At 30.5% G+C, this 16,781-nt stretch overlaps 1 protein-coding gene across 1 annotated transcript; it reads right to left on the bottom strand.

Moving 5' to 3' along the window:
* Positions 1 to 92: 92 nt before the first annotated feature.
* On the bottom strand, positions 93 to 6,787 carry LOC102597869 (ADP-ribosylation factor-like protein 8A). Its single transcript, XM_006350557.1, has 6 exons — positions 6,568 to 6,787; positions 1,537 to 1,618; positions 1,397 to 1,429; positions 1,176 to 1,297; positions 627 to 788; positions 93 to 416 (listed from the first exon to the last, which is right to left on the bottom strand). Exons 1-6 carry the CDS (start codon positions 6,603 to 6,605, stop codon positions 299 to 301), a joined length of 555 nt encoding a protein of 184 aa, XP_006350619.1. The 5' UTR covers positions 6,606 to 6,787; the 3' UTR covers positions 93 to 298.
* Between the last annotated feature and the right edge of the window lie 9,994 nt (positions 6,788 to 16,781).

The following is a 16,781-nucleotide window of genomic DNA, read 5'->3' as shown; positions in this document are numbered from 1 at the left end:
GTGTTGGGGTTGAATTTGGATCGTACCAAACACACTCATATAAGTGTCATAATTTGGTGTCAACAACTCAAACTGGTGTAAAACAGAGAAAATATAATAAATTAGTTTCTTCAAATAAATCAAAGAAGTTGTCCTTCCCCAAAAAACACATTGGTACACAATTTGCAGGCTGGGATAATACATGTATCAATTCTTTCAATTGAGAAAACAATTTACATACAAGAAAACTCTGGACTCTGGAGAAACCAACAGAAGGAATAGCCTGACAACTTTTAACTTGTAGATCTGGAGAAAAGGTTTAACTCTTTGATTTTGAGTGCTTAACAAGCCAATCAATGACTGAGTCAATATTGGTGGAGTTTTTGCATGATATCATATAGCAACATACCTCCCTATCTGTTATAGATTTCAAGTCCCTGCAAAATCATTCGAAAATGAATCAAAACATGTAATGCAGTTGGGCATCATGAAAGAAGGAAGTGGAAGAGAATTTGTTTCCTATCACCAAATTTTTCGACCAATTAGCCAAAATGAAAGATGTAAACTCCATCCCCTTCCCCTAATCAACCATAGCGTAAACTACGAAGAGGAGAGACAACAATGAGAGTCCAAGTTTATTTGCTTACATCTGATCAGTCAATGCCTGCTTGGAAAGGGCTCCAGGCTTGTCAATCTTGTTACCCAATACCAGCAATGGAATACCACTCAACGATGGCTTACTCAGCAGGTCATGGATTTCACTTCTTGAAATGCTAACATTGTCATGATCAGCAGCATCAACAACATAACTGCAAGGAAAGAGAACTCAAAAACAAGATACTACTATGGCTACCAGGATCATTAGTAGAATTCCTTCATGATTTGAATAAAAAGAACGGCTAAAAGAAAGGAATTCTACCACCCCTAAGGTGTTTTAGAAATGAATCTGTCAAAAGCCTGATCAGGTAATTTGAACTAGCATCTATTCTTAAACATATCATGGTTGGTGAAAATTAAATGCAACCAAACAACAACAAGACCATTGATCTACTATGTGCTGTCTTCCATCACTTCCAAAAGTATTATGACTATGCATAATGATGAAGCACTCAAAAATGACTAACAAGCAGTGTACAATGAGGAAGGAATAGTAGCATCTGCACAATGTAATCAAGTAAGCTGAAGAAGGAGCATACACTATAGCAGAAACTGCACGACAGTATCTTTCCCACATACTGCGGAATCTGGGTTGACCTCCAAGGTCCCACAACTTTATAGTCACATTTCCTTTAGTCACTTTCCGCATGTTAAATCCCACCTGTACATCCAATAGATTCGTATTATTATCACAGATCAAAACGATGTAGTAAAAACTGGAATTAGATTACGACTAAGAGCTAGGACGATGAAAACTTACCGTCGGTATCATATCTTCACTGTAGCCACCAGTCTAAGAATGACAGATTGAACAAATATTATTAGGTCATCAGAGACAATCAGACTACATGGAAGCAAAAGGATACGAAAAAAATAAGCATAGAGGAATTATCTACTTACAGCAATCACATTTACAAGTGATGTTTTTCCTGCATTCTGCAGCCCTATCAAAGAAAGCTCCATTTCCTGCTGAAAGAAGAGGCTGAAGGAAAAACACGTTTAATGAGCTGATATGAGGAATCTTTTCATAAGAGGAGCCAAAGCAGTCAAAGTTCAATGTGTGTTATAAGCCCTTTGAAAACAAAGATACAAATAACTTCCAGTTCTATTTTAAGCCACTAAGCACGAGTAACAATTAGCAAGAGGTCCAAGTTGCACAACATGGCATGAAACTACTAAACTGGATGAATAAAATAATCATAGATCTGCCAATAATTAGTTGTTCATCTCTTGAAACAACCCTCATTAGCTCCATTGGAAATTCAGGCATAAGATGGAAGCACATATCGTATCACCCTCAACAGCCAAAAATGTACAAAGGAGAGATTTGAATTAACATTTTCACCTTTCATCATCTAGTCCTTTGGAATACTAGGATAGGTGTCCAATCATAGGGATCAGGTACACTGAAGATCATTCATCACACACACAGATAAATTATGCTTCTTGTGAAGAGAAGAAGCCTTAGAGACGAGGCAATCAATCTGTCTAGCAATAAACCTCCAAAAGGACACATGAATTTAGTAAAGAAAGCCTAAAGTTACATGAAGACAAGAACTTAGGCAGAAGAAATGCTACTGGCAACTTATGCAAAATCTTTGGTGTGTGGAAGACATGGAAGTTCCAAGATTGATTAGAAGAAACAAATTAACAAATTTTCAATAGTCCACCATGAGAAATCTGAATGAATATTGCAACTAGTGTACATACTCAGTGAAATCCCACGAAGTTGAACCACAAATCAAAAATTTCTTGTCAATAGAATTAAATGACACTTCTTCTATGTTCTTCACATGTAGGGGAGGAGACTAGATAATGAGTGAAGTTGATGGCGGAGCAAGGATTTTCACTAAGGAGATTCAAAATATAAAATGTGGACACATGAAAAAGCCAATAGGATTCAACATTTATTGTATACATACAAAATAATATCGACCTTGTATATACAGTTTACATTTTCAGCAAACCCCCTTGCACCCCCCTAGTTTTGCCACCGTGAAGTGCACTGGGGAAATCAACCAAGAATATTGCTCTTGGTCTCCTTTTCCACAGGCTTGGCTCTATCTCAATGGATTGAATACCCATTAAACTCAGCAAAATAAAATTTTAAAAAATGAGGCCGTGTGATCACCATTGTAATCCAAGTTTCATGATAAAAGTCATAATCTGCCTCAGTAAATCAATCACTCTTGTCACCTAAAACTGAGTCTCTCTCTTTTCTTTTTTTTTAAGAAGTAAGGTATTTCATTAAAAAGCATCAAGCAGAAGCAGAATTACAGAATAGACAAAAGGGCTCACAGAGAACATAAGCAAAAGTTGTTAGCTCCTTTACAAACTTCAAACTAGTACTAGAGAGCTAACAAAGTCAAGAAATTGTTCAGTGTTAAATTAACCCCACTGAACAACATAAGTAAAAATCTAGCTTTTAAGAGAGTTGTTTGGAGTTGAGATCCCATCAAAACATCTGTGGTTCCTTTCAATCCATCCATACACACCAAAAAATAACTCATGGGATCATAACCCAAACATTCTTGATGGACATATCAACACTCCATGTATTCCAGCTTGCATAGGCTTCTTTCACATTTTGTAGTCTCTTAAAGCGTGGTCAATTTCATATTAAAAGCTTAAGTTGGTAGAGAGAACACACATTTAATTATTTAGGTCTTAGTAGAGTCAACAAACTATTAATGGTAGTCGTGTTGAGTTACATCTATCATCTCATTTACATTCCAAAAACAAATGGGAAAATACAAGTAGCAGCAAATCATAAATCATTATTCAACTCACAAAAATTCAAAACACGAAAGCATTCCTTCAAAGGAATTTATTTATAATGATAAAAATTAAAACTAGAGATGCCATGGTATAAGGGCCAATTTGCAAGCACCTTACCAATTCCACAGGTACCAAATAAAGAAATCCCCTATTTATTTATTTTGCATTCGCTAAAATCTAAACCTAAGTTCTCATAATACTCAACATAGGTACCAAATGAATTTCTTTAAGTTTGGTCAATCTCACGTTAAAAGCTTAAGATGGTAGAGTGAACACACATTTAATTATTTAGGTCTCAGTAGTCAACAAACTATTAATGGTAGTCGCATTGAGTTACATCTATCATCTCATATACATTCCCAAAACAAATGGGAAAATACAAGTAGCACCAATCATAAAATTACTATTCAACTCACAAAATCCAAAACGCGAAAGAATACCTTCAAAGGAAATTTTTATAATGATAGAAATTAACACTAGAGATACCATGGTATAAGGGTCAATTTGTGAGCACCTTACTAATTCCCAAGGTACCAAATAAGAAAATCCCCAAATTTTTTTGCCTCCGCTAAAATTTGAACCTAAGATCTCATAATTCTCAACATAGGTACCAAATGAGTCTCTTTAAGTGTGATCAATCTCATGTAAAAGTTTAAACTGGTAGACAAAACAAACGTCTAATTATTTTGGTCTCAGTAGAGTCAATAAACTATTAATGGTAACTGCATTGAATTGTAGATCATCTCATTTACATTCCTGAAACAAAATGGGAAAATACAACTATACAAGTACCACCAAATCATAAATCAATATTCAAGTCACAAAATTCCAAAACGTGAAAGGAATCCTTCAAAGGAATTTTTTCATAATGATAAAAATTAACACTAGAGACACCATAGTATAAAGGCCAATTTGTGAGCACCTTACTAATTTTTTATTTTTTTTGATAACCGAGAAATCCGTTTGTGACCCGCCCTTTGGACCAATCACAACCTTCTAAACTCGGTGGATAATGGGTCCGCCCCTCTACCCTTCTCCACTATAATACCAGGCTTCGCTTTGCATGGTGTGGGACTTGAACCTGTGACCACAGATCCTCCACCTTTTGCCACTCGAACTAGGCCTTGGGGGCATGAGCACCTTACTAATTTCACAGGTACCAATAAGGGAATCCCCTAATTTTTTTGCCTCCACTCAAATTTGAACCTAACACCTCAGAATACTCTACATGGATACCAAATGAGTCTCTTTAAGTGTGATCGATCTCACATAAAAGCTTAAGCTGATAAAGAGAACACACATTTAATTATTTAGGTCTCAATAGAGTCAATAAACTATTAATGTAATCGTGTTGAGTTACATATATCATCTCATTTACAGTCCCGAAACAAATGGGAAAATACAAGTACCAGCAAATCATAAATCGATATTCACCTCATAAAAATCCAAAACGCGAAAGAATTCCTTCAAAGGATTTGTTTCGCAATGATAAAAATTAACACTAGAGATACCATGGTATAAGGGCCAATCTGCGAGCACCTTACTAATTCCACAGGTACCACATAAGGAAATCTCCTAACTTTTTTGCCTCCGCTAAAATTTGAACCTAAGACCTCATAATTCTCAACATAGATACCAAATGAGTCTTTTTAAGTGTGATCAATCCCATGTAAAAGCTTAAGCTGATAGAGAGAACCTAAGTTGCTCAGGGTGTTCGATACGGGTGCGGAACTAAAGGTTGGATCTTCTATGATCTAAATTTTAAGATACGGATCCATGTATGGATACAGGTGCGGGGATTCAGCTAAAAATAAGCCAAATATCTAAAAATAGAGTTATAAAACCTAAATTATGAGATATTATGTGGAGGATTGAGGAGAAATTATAGATCAAGAGGACACTCCTAGAAGGAGATAAAAGGAAAGGGAGTGACCATAGAAATTTATATACACAAGTTATTCCATTTTCTTCAACTTCACCTTAGTTTTTGTTTTGATTACAGAAATCATTAAATCTGTCTAGAATTTCTCCCTCGAATCTGGTCAAAGTACCCAAAACTGATTGACCAGATCGGGTACGGATCTCACACCCACACCCATGTCGTGCCAATATGGGTGTGGCACCGAAAGTGAAGAGTCCGAGCAACTTAGGAGAGAACACACGTTTAATTATTTAGGTCACAGAAGAATTAATAAACTATTAATGTGCGTTGAGTTACATATATCATCTCATTTACATTTCCGAAACAAATGAGAAAATACAAGTACCGGCAATTCATAAATTGATATTCAACTCACAAAAATCCAAAATGCGAAAGAATTCCTTCAAAGGAATTTTTTCATAATGATAAAAATTAACCCTAGAGATACCATGGTATAAGAGCTGATTTGTGAACACCATACTAATTCCACAGGGTACATCCTCCTACCAGCACAGATACCAAACAAAGAAATGACCTAATTTGTTCGCCTCCGCTAAAATTTGTACCTAATACCTCATAATTCTGAACATAGATACCAAATGAGTCTCTTTAAGTGTGATCAATCTTAATCAAGGAGTGGAATTCTCTGCTCCCCAGGGAAAACTCCATTGCTTTGACCATCCTCAATGACCTAAGGATGCTTCTAGCCATCAAAAGAACACATGTTTGACTATTTACGTCCCAATACGGTCAATAAATTATAGCTTAAGCTAGCATAGAGAACACACGTTTAATTATTGACGTCTCAAGAGAGTCAATAAACTATTAATGTAATCTCGTTGAGTTAACATATATCATCTCATTTACATTCCCAAAACAAATGGGAATAAACAAGTACCTCACTAACTCCACCTGATACCTGCAAAGGTCTTTCATTTTAATACCATGATCACAGTCAGTTAGCACACACCTCACTAATTCCACCTAATACTTACTACCTCCTACCAATACAGATACCAAACAAAGAAACAACCTAAATTTTTTTTTTTTTGATCCCGCTAAGATTTGAACCTAACAACTCATAATTTTCAATCCACCCTAGCTAGGCCACATCGTTAAGTGCCAAAGTTTTTACATTACATCAATCAATCAATTAATAATGTTGAATCCCAATCTAATCGAGATGAACATAGTATAATTGGAAAAAAGTGAATTAGATCGGAAAAATATACCTTCGAAGCCAATTGAGCAAAGCATCCCAAAGACCCATAGCTGACGAGAGCGAGAGATCTGTAAAATGTCAGTTTATAGCAGATTTATATGTATATATTTAAATCTCTCTCGCTCTCACTCACAAATGAAAAAATGTGTTTGTGTTCGGTTCAAATTTGAACCTTTTTGAGAAATTTCGTTGCGTCGCAGCTATTTATCGCATTTGCGAAAAAGTATGAGAATCGTACAATCACATGATTATTTATTATGGAAGATGAAAAGAAAGTGACGGATTTGCCCTTCGAGTAACATGGATTTACTGAACAGCCATTCGGATTGTTAAGTACAGGATTAGTGTCGGATTATACAACTGGCTATTGGCTAATTAGACGCTATAAAAGCAGCACACAGTTTTAAATTCATTGCTGAATTTAGGTGCGGCACATTGGTAAGATTTGTTACGTATCTGAGCTCCGCAAGGGAGCTTCGACTAAATTTAAATTGTGCATTGCAGGATCCATTTAAAGATGGCGCTCCTAAAATAATTTTTTTGATATCTCATGCTCGACTTTGAGACCTTTTATTAAGGCGGACATGGTAAGATAAGGTATTAGAAAATTACGGTTTCAATTTTTGAAAATATTAAAATATTATCATGTAAAATTAATTTAGTATTTTTTTTAAATTTAATTTTGATAGTTAATCATAATTTATTTGACTTAGATTTACGTATATTTACATTATTTAAAAGATTATAACTTTTGACCTTTCAAAATAAGTCTCAATTATGTTAGACTTAACACCTTAGACATATACAGATATTTAAAATAAAATAAAAAGGTTCAAATAATTTTCTTCATTTAATTGATTACAAAAAAATATATTTTAATCGATCAACATTTTGAAGTCTAAACAACATTATCCAAAATGAAGGGCAATCCTGTTGTATAATCATATAGTTTTAAAATATTTATCAAATATTACATTAAATATCATAATATTTAAATTATGAAATCGATTTTTTCAGTTTTAATATAATAATTTTATATCTACCGCAAAGTATTGAATCATAGACCAGGTGAATTAGCCTCAATTATTGGTGAAAAATAAAAAGAATTACTCCAATAATTGGAGTGTCCCACTATCTATTTTTGGATGGACATTGTTCCAATATTCTCATTGATCCCAAATAGAAAAGATCCCCAACATTGCTCACCCTTTGGGGTTTATTTATTTTACTCCCTCTGTCCCTAATTACTTGTCCATATTTTTTTTAGTTATCTCTAATTACTTGTCTATTTTGACAAATCAAGAAAGGACAATATTTTTTACCTATTATACCCTCAATTAATTACTTTGAAAAATGAAATCTTAAGTTTTTAATTCATCCAATTCATAATTAATAGGGGTAAAATGGTAAACTCACTATGTCAATTTTTTTTTTTCTTAATAGGTGTGTCAATTCAAAAGTGGACAAATAATTAGGGACATAGGGAGTACTAGTTAATGGAGCCCGTGCCAGCACGGGTACAATATATGTTACTTTCTCCGTCTAACAATAGTTGTCTACTATACTAAAAAATAGTTGTCCAATAATATTTGTCTAATTTAGAAAATCAAGAGATAATTTATATTTTTGTGTCTATTTTATCCTTACTATTAAATACTATTTATCATCTAACACATTTCTCAAAGTATTAAATAAAGTCAAGGGATAATATAGTAATATTACCCTTATTATTTATTGTTTCTTAAGGAGTGTGTCAAGTCAATAGTGAACAACTATTGTTAGACAGAGGGAGTATTTATCTTGTCTCAATTTATGTGATATAAATAAAAATTTCGAAAGTCAATTAATTTTTTTTATTGATTTGTAAATATTTTAAGTTATTAATTATTATAATTTATAGCACTTTTAATTATAATTTTTAGATAATATATGTTACTCCTTCTATCCCAATTTATGTAGCATCGATAAAATTTCGAGAGTTATCAAATTTTGATGTCTTTTATATATTTTTAATAGATAATTATTATGATTTATAATACTTTTACGTTATTTTTAAATAAGATATGTTATTCCATCTATTTCAATTTTGTGACACTGGTAGAATTTTTCATTTAATCAAATTCCACAATAATAGTAATCCAAGTGACATACAAGTAGGGTCCACAAGTTTAATTGACATAGTAATAATTAAGTTAGAGTAAATTTTATGTATAGCAAATATAAAATTCATAATTGTATGTTATGGCTATAGTTTATATAATTGCACTTCATAGCAAAATTTTAGTTTGCTATGGAGCTGTCTTTCTGTATATCTCGTTATTCCTTCAATTTTATATACATTTTGATTGTTTAAAAAATTAAATAAAAAGGCGGTAATTTCGGTTAGAAAAAAAAGGAAAAAAAATCGTTGAAGTCACGCACATTCTATTTTAATCGAATTTTCTTCCTTCTACGTCTTCTTCAACAGTAAGAACTCCATTGTAACTCAGTTCAGAAAATTGATCAAGCTGTTGACAGTACTATACAAACAATCGAGATCATATTGATTTTAGAAATAACAACAAGAGGTAATTTCATGACGAAAAAATTTTCTGATTTTATTTTTTTCTGGTCGAAATTGGTGTTCAACGTGTATTCAAAATCAAATTTCCTTTTTAACTTTCATCAATTTCAGTTGAATGTAGATTCAGAGGTGTATTTTTGTTCATAATAGAGTTTAACACTTATGATTTGTATAGTTAATTTGAAATCTAGGAAAATTTGTGATTTGCAAATTTTTTGGATGAAATTGTTGATTATTTTGAATTTGTGATCGGATATTCGCTCTTTTCACAGTAATATTTTTGTTCGAATTTGTATAATTGATGTTGAAACTATGAATGAAGATGAAATTGTATTATGATTTGCTTAGAGTTTATACGTATAGGTGTTTAGATATGATTCAGTAAGATATGTATAATTCGTATATGAAACTATTGACTTTTTGTTTTGAATTTGTATATTTATACAGTGCAGGTTCATCCTAATTTTGGATATATGATTCTTATACAAATGCAAAAATCTATACTGTGTGAAAGTAACAATACAACTACACTGTGTGAAATTGTAAATTTGTGTATAAAGCTTTAATTTGTGTATATAATGGTTTATATAATTGTATATTCAGAATATGTATATAAATGAAAAACTAAATTCCATGTACGTTATATACATATACATATTAGTGTTGTTGTGACATCATAAGTATATGAAACTGTTGATTGCTCATTGGAATTTGTAAGTTATATACATATACTGATCAGTGTTGTTGTGAGTTGTATAAGTATATGACACCGTTGACTGTTTATTCAAATTTGTATAATTATACAGAGCAGGTTAGTCCTTATTTTGGATATTTGATTCTGTATATTTATATACAATAGGTATATGTATATGTCAATTATTTTAGATTTGTCAATTGTATATTTGTATAAAGCTTTAATTTGTGTATATAAACATTTGTATAAGTATATAATGGGAATATGTATATTACTGAAAAACTGAATTCGCTATAATTTGTATAAGTATATGTTTTGTTTGTTGTTGAGATTCTTAATCGTATAAAGGTATATGTATATATAATTTAATTTTTTTATACGGAAATTCTAAAAATGGCTTCATTAGTTGTGTACAAAAAGTATCCTTATACAAATGCAAAAACTTATACATAAAACAATGCACAAAATTGTATCAAATGTATAAATGTTTATACTGTATATATATAGAAGTTATTGTGACACTACTAATACAATAACTATTAATATTATACATTATACAACCAATTTCAAATGTATAATTGTTTACCTTGTATGTATAGTTAAATAGTTCTATTTTATACATTTAACTTTGGATATTAACATAGTAACTATATAAAACTGTATAAACAAACAGATAGAAGAAATGAATCAACACAGAAAATATAAGAAAAATATAAAATCGTAACATATACAAAAATAATGATTATACAAATACCTCATCATGCTCCAATGAGACAGAAACAACTACTTCCTTTCTTTTTGCATTGTCATTTGTATAATTAGTTGTTTTTTTTTTTGTTTTTTTACTTGACCCATCATCAAACTGATCTTTCTAACCTCCCTCCATAATTTTGATGTTGGATTGCTTCGTTTTTGCACTCATTTCCTCCAATCTGATTGAGTCATTTTTCAATTTGGATCTGATCTCTTGCATTGCGTTGGATTTGGACATTGAACCTGCAACCTCCCCAAAATTCTGAGTTAAACCCAAGGAAAACGATGGGCATTCAACACTATTTTCGACATGCAAGGGTATACCTCTTGTGAATCTTTTAGAGGGAGACTGGGCATCCATTGTTTGAATGAAAACTCTGTATGGATTATGAACTGATGTGAAAAATAGCTTGAAAAAATAGACAAAAATTTAAATTAATCGATTGAGAAAAGTTTTGGCGGTACCTGAAATTTTTTAAGGGATTTTGAAATCACAATTGAGAACGTGCTGGTGGAGATTTGAAATTTCAAACTGATTTTGGGGAGAAATTGAAGGAAATAAGAGATATAAACGAGAAGAAGAGATTGTATAAAAGGAATAACGTCAGTTTTTTTTTCTTACTTATACAAATCGGTGGGGCCCATTAATAGCAAACTGACCGAGACTTTGCTCCTTAAAGAAAATAAATGAAACGATAGCTACTTTATTTATTTTACATTAATAGATTGCTATTATGTACAATTATCTCATTAAGTTAACACTAACATTAAAAGCAAAGAAGGAGTTGTGAAGTGACTGTGTGTCTTATTCAAAGAGCTACACGTGTCTTACAAAAGGATGAATTGACAAAAGTAACCCCAGATTGACTATTAATTCCAAACAACAGACATGTTGACGGAGAGGCGGTAGCTCATTCTCCTTAGTGCCCGTGCTAGCACGGACTCAATATCTGTTATTGTTTTTTGTTCTATTTTATGTGATATAGATAAAATTTAGAGAGTTCATTAAATTTTAATATAATTTTTAAATATTTTAAGTTGTTAATTATTATAATTTATAGTTTTAAATAATATATGTTATTTACCTTGTCCCAATATATGTATCACAAATAGAATTTCAAGAGTCATTATGTTGTTAATAATTGAGATTTGAGATTTACAATACTTTTTTGAGAAACTTACATAAATGACTATAGTTTATGGGTTATCATGTTTCTCTAGCTATAATTATCATAATTACTTTGTGTAGCTATAATTATTATGATAAAATCGCTATATTTCATGTATTCAAAATTTATTTATTTTGTATACTAGGATATAATCCAAAATTAGATGGCATTAAAAATGACAGAATCCTTTTTTAAATATGGCAATGCCTTAAATTAATCACGCCATTTTGCATTGTCATACTACCCATTATTAAACAACCATCTATATTTGGTTGGATCTGTTTAAGATTATTTAGTGTGTAAACGCATAAAATATTTTTAAAAAGTAGTATAAGTTTTTTATAAAAAATACAAAATATTTCTGAACATCTTATATTGATTTGGGTTAAGCTTTGTCTTCAAATCATGGATTATATTGTTATTTATAGATTTACATATACGAAGCTTCAATTAGAAATATAACACATGAAATCCGATTCACTGCATATACATAAACAAAAATTAATAATAGAATACATAACAATATAATAATGATAAACTTGTAATGATACATGAATATATTTGTATAAATAAATACAGTGAATATACATACATTGAATATAACAGGTATACCAACTAAATATACATTCCTATCATATAAAAATGGATCGAATAAATACAATTCCCAATTTGTTGAATAATCATACAATGAGTACACTTATACACCTATTGTTTGAATATGGAATACATATATTTGTTTGATAACTAAATGTATCCATATATAATAATGTATCCAAGTATAATTTTTTTTTGAATACATTCTGTTGATTTTTAAAAAATATATATATTTTATTTATGTATCCATGCATGATACTGTATACATATTTCAAAATGTATATTTATATAAGGAAAAAGAAAATACACGTATATATTGATAACTGCACATTTTCATGTATTAAGAAAATCAGCAATGAAGTATGCATATCTCTAACTATATTGTGCAATTCAATATGAAGTTAGTAATAATACAAACACAGAAAATAATACAAATATTCAGTTGTATGCAAAATACACGGGAACAAGTACAAACTAATTCGGGAATGATAAAATACTCTTTTGGTGATTTATGTGGTTCTTCGGAAACACATACTTTTCTTTCTTTTTAACTTTTTTTTTTTATATATAGATTTTGAAGTTTGAACACCATCCTTTCTGTTGAGAGAGCTTTTCCCTTGCTCTTGGTTAAGTTGTTGCATCGGTATGGGGTCATTGTGATTTTTATCAAATAATGTTATACCTCACGTAACCTTCTTCAAAATACTAATCTTCGCCATTTTAATGGAGAAAATATTCAACTAAAACCCTATGAATTTGAAATTATAGACACTCTTATACAAATACTGTGAAAAAATTGAACAAGGAGAATAAATTGATGCTATCTGAAAAATAAGTATACCGAATTAGATGTAAAAATCGGGTAAATTATCTGATCTTGAGAGATTTTGAAAAAAAAATTACATTGATTTAAGCTAATAAAAGAGAAAGATCAAATCAGGGACAAAGGGAGTTGTGGGCTTGTGGCCGAGAAAGACGCCTAGAAAAAGCATACTGGCATGCAAGTTTCTCTTTGCTAATTAACAGTAGAATACATTCATATATAATAATTATTTTAAATTGTAGCTATAGACACTAAAATACTTATCAATGTTAGCTATATTGTGTAGTTTTCCTACTTTTTATGTAGTTTTCAAATTAAATAATACATGTTACTTCTTTTGTCTCATTTTATGTGACACAAATAGATTAATTTTATGAATCAACCGAATTTTTTATAAGCAATCAATTTTTTATATGTTTTTTTAAAAATATTTTAAGTTGTCAATTATCATGATTTATAGTATTTTTTGCGTATTTTTTAAATATATAAAAGAATTAAAAAATAAGACAAACAAATTAAAACGAAGTATTCTTTTTTGCAAATGTATATGTAAGTGTGGAACCACACAGATGAAGCAGACATGTTGACCTTCACCTGTGTGGTTATCCACACTTATATATAAGTAGTAGTTTATATGTTTTTTTTAAAATATTTTAAGTTGTCAATTATCATGATTTATAGTATTTTTTGCGTATTTTTTTAAATATATAAAAGAATTAAAAAAATAAGACAAACAAATTAAAACGAAGATTTTTTTTTTTGCAAATGTATATGTAAGTGTGGAACCACACAAGTGAAGCAGGTATGTTGACCTTCACCTGTGTGGTTATGCACACTTATATATAAGTAGTAGATATTATGTATTCACCTTGTATATTGTATCAAAGTGTGTGTATTGTTTGCATTAAATTGAATCGAAATCTTCTAATTGTTGTTTAGTTTAGTATAAGCTTTTTATTTTGATAAAAGAATACAAAATACATTTGATTATTGACATATGATAAAGTAAAGAAATTAACTAGCTTTAAATAATATATACAATTTGTTATGACACTAATATATCGTGTGCGAAAATTTATTATAATTATTAGGAAAAGATACTATAATATTGATATTAAACTGGAACTAATAATAATAATTAAACTATCACAAAATAATGTATCGTGAAGAGTCATTACTTTGAAAGTTAGTGGCGTAGCCAGAAATTTTATGAATGGTGTCCAAGCATTGAGTAAGTAATTATTCTTTTTCTCCAAATGAGTGCACCAAAATTTTTAAAATCAAAATGTATAATAGTTAGCTCTACTGAGTTCATATTTTATTTAATAGGAAGCGAATGAACGACGCAAGAAAAAAAAGAGGGAAGAAAGTTTATCCTAGAAAGAAACCACTTTAGGCTTTAATAATTCAGGAGTTTTTGGCGACGACGATAATAACAAGACACAAAGAAGGCAGAGCAGAATCAAACGAGAGTTTTAAAAAAAATAGTGTAACATTTTTGCTTTTTGATTTTGGCAAAGTTGTAAATTTTTTGTAAGTTTTACCTACAAAATTTAATGTAAAGTAAAACGAAATTCAAAAAGATACCTCGGGTACAAATTTAATTGGCTATTGATATTTTTATTTTTTTAAGGAAAAATACATAAAAAAAACCCCTTGAACTCGGCAGGAAAACTTACTTTAGTACTTTAACTATACGGATGTTTATTTACCCCCTAATCTCATTTAAAGTGAATAAATACCCCCCTTAATGCTGATGTGACATAAAGAAAATAGTCAAGCGCGTCTTTCTTTTTGATTAAAGAATTGGTCCCACTAATATATGTATTATATAATTAAAAAGAAAAAAAAATACACCCACCCCTACTTTCATCTTCTCCAAACCCACCCACCCCCCAATCCCCTTTTTCTTCTTCTGCAAAACCCCCTAGTTCTTTTCACTTATTTTGAACCCCTTATCTCGCCCCCTTTCTCCTTCTTCGAACACCCCCATTGTACCCTACCTCATCTGCATCTTAATCTTCATCTTTTTTTTTTTTTTTCCAGATCTACTACAGAGAGAAAAATCATTAAACTTCGTTCTGATCAAACTTGAGATTTCTGTCAAACAAAAGAAAATTTCATTAACACATTTTTTATGATTTCAAAAATTATGATTGTTGTATGTCAGGAAAAAATAAGGGTTTTTGAAGATGGAATATTGGAAAGGTTTTTTTTTTTTTTTACTAAAGGGTTGAATTCATCTACATTTTCAGTTGATTTATTTGTCCTCAAATACCAAAGAGAGCAATAAATCGGTAAAAAATTCAATGTAGGTCCATATTTGTTGCAATCTCACATCAATGGATATTGATAGAAAATGTATGAGAATTTTCTCTAAAAGAAATTGGTGAAATTGTTAGAAGATATTGAGGTTGAAAATAGAGAAGTCATTAGTGAAAATTAATGATAATCAAGCAAGAATTGAGAGAAAACACTAATGGAGATGAAAGGTAATGCATCCATTGGAGAGAGAAGGGAAAAATAATTAAATTTTAAAAATTGATTTCTGACATGGGAGAGAGAAGAAGAAGGGAAGGAAAAAAAACAAAATTTTAAAACTGATTTCCAACATGGTTCTGACGTGGCAATGATGTGGAGTTGATATGACAATGACTTGGCGTGTGTGTAATATACTTGCCATTGTGAGACTGATTTTGTATTCTTAGGGTGGTATTTATTCACTTTAAATGAGATTAGGAGGGTAAATAAACAGCCGTATAGTTAAAGTACTAAAGTAAGTTTTCCTGCCAAGTTCAAGGGGTTTTTTTTTTAATGTATTTTTCCTTTTTTAAAATTTTTTTTACGAGAAAATCAAATCTCTTGATCACTTACAAATTGCATAAAAGAAAATAATTATGATCTCTTACGTGTAAATAAAGATATCATATAAAGAGATCATAAAAAATATGGAATTGTTAATAAATAAAGGGAAAAGGGTCAAATATGCCCCTTAACTATTCGAAAAGGTCTAGATATACTCTCCGTTTAAAGTTTGACTCACTCGTGCCCTTGCCGTCCAACTTTTCATCTAGATATGCCCTTATAGGCGTTAGTTGGCCTGCTGGACATATCCAACTCATTTTCCATTTCTATAAATGTCACATGGAATTGCCATGTCATTTTGACAAGCCACATGACATTTATATGAAAATGGAAAGGGATCAATTATGCCCCTAAAAAATTCGGACCCATAAACACTTAATCCGACCCATGAATCAACCCCCCTTTTAAATAAACTATCCGACCCATTTTCAACAATTTTGTTTAATTTATTTTTTCGGTAAATCCCGAAAATGAGTAATTGATTAATAAAAAATAGGAAAATATATGAAAAAAATATAAAATTATATAGTAACCTTAAATTCAACAATTTCAATAATTTTTTTAAATTTTATTTTTTTCGATAAATTCCGAAAATGAGTAATTGATTAATAAAAAAATATGAAAAGTATGAAAAAAATATAAAATTAACGCCAAAAATTCAAAAATAAATATAGTAACCTTAAATTCAACAATTTGAACAATTTATTTTAATTTTTTCGATAAATTCCGAAAATGAGTAATTTATTAATAAAAAAAGGAAAAA

This window comes from Solanum tuberosum, unplaced genomic scaffold (genome assembly GCF_000226075.1).
Source record: "Solanum tuberosum cultivar DM 1-3 516 R44 unplaced genomic scaffold, SolTub_3.0 scf00126, whole genome shotgun sequence".
Classification (NCBI taxonomy): Eukaryota; Viridiplantae; Streptophyta; class Magnoliopsida; order Solanales; family Solanaceae; genus Solanum; species Solanum tuberosum.
The sequence above is the reverse complement of the archived record's forward strand: the minus strand, read 5'-3'. Positions and strand labels throughout refer to the sequence as shown.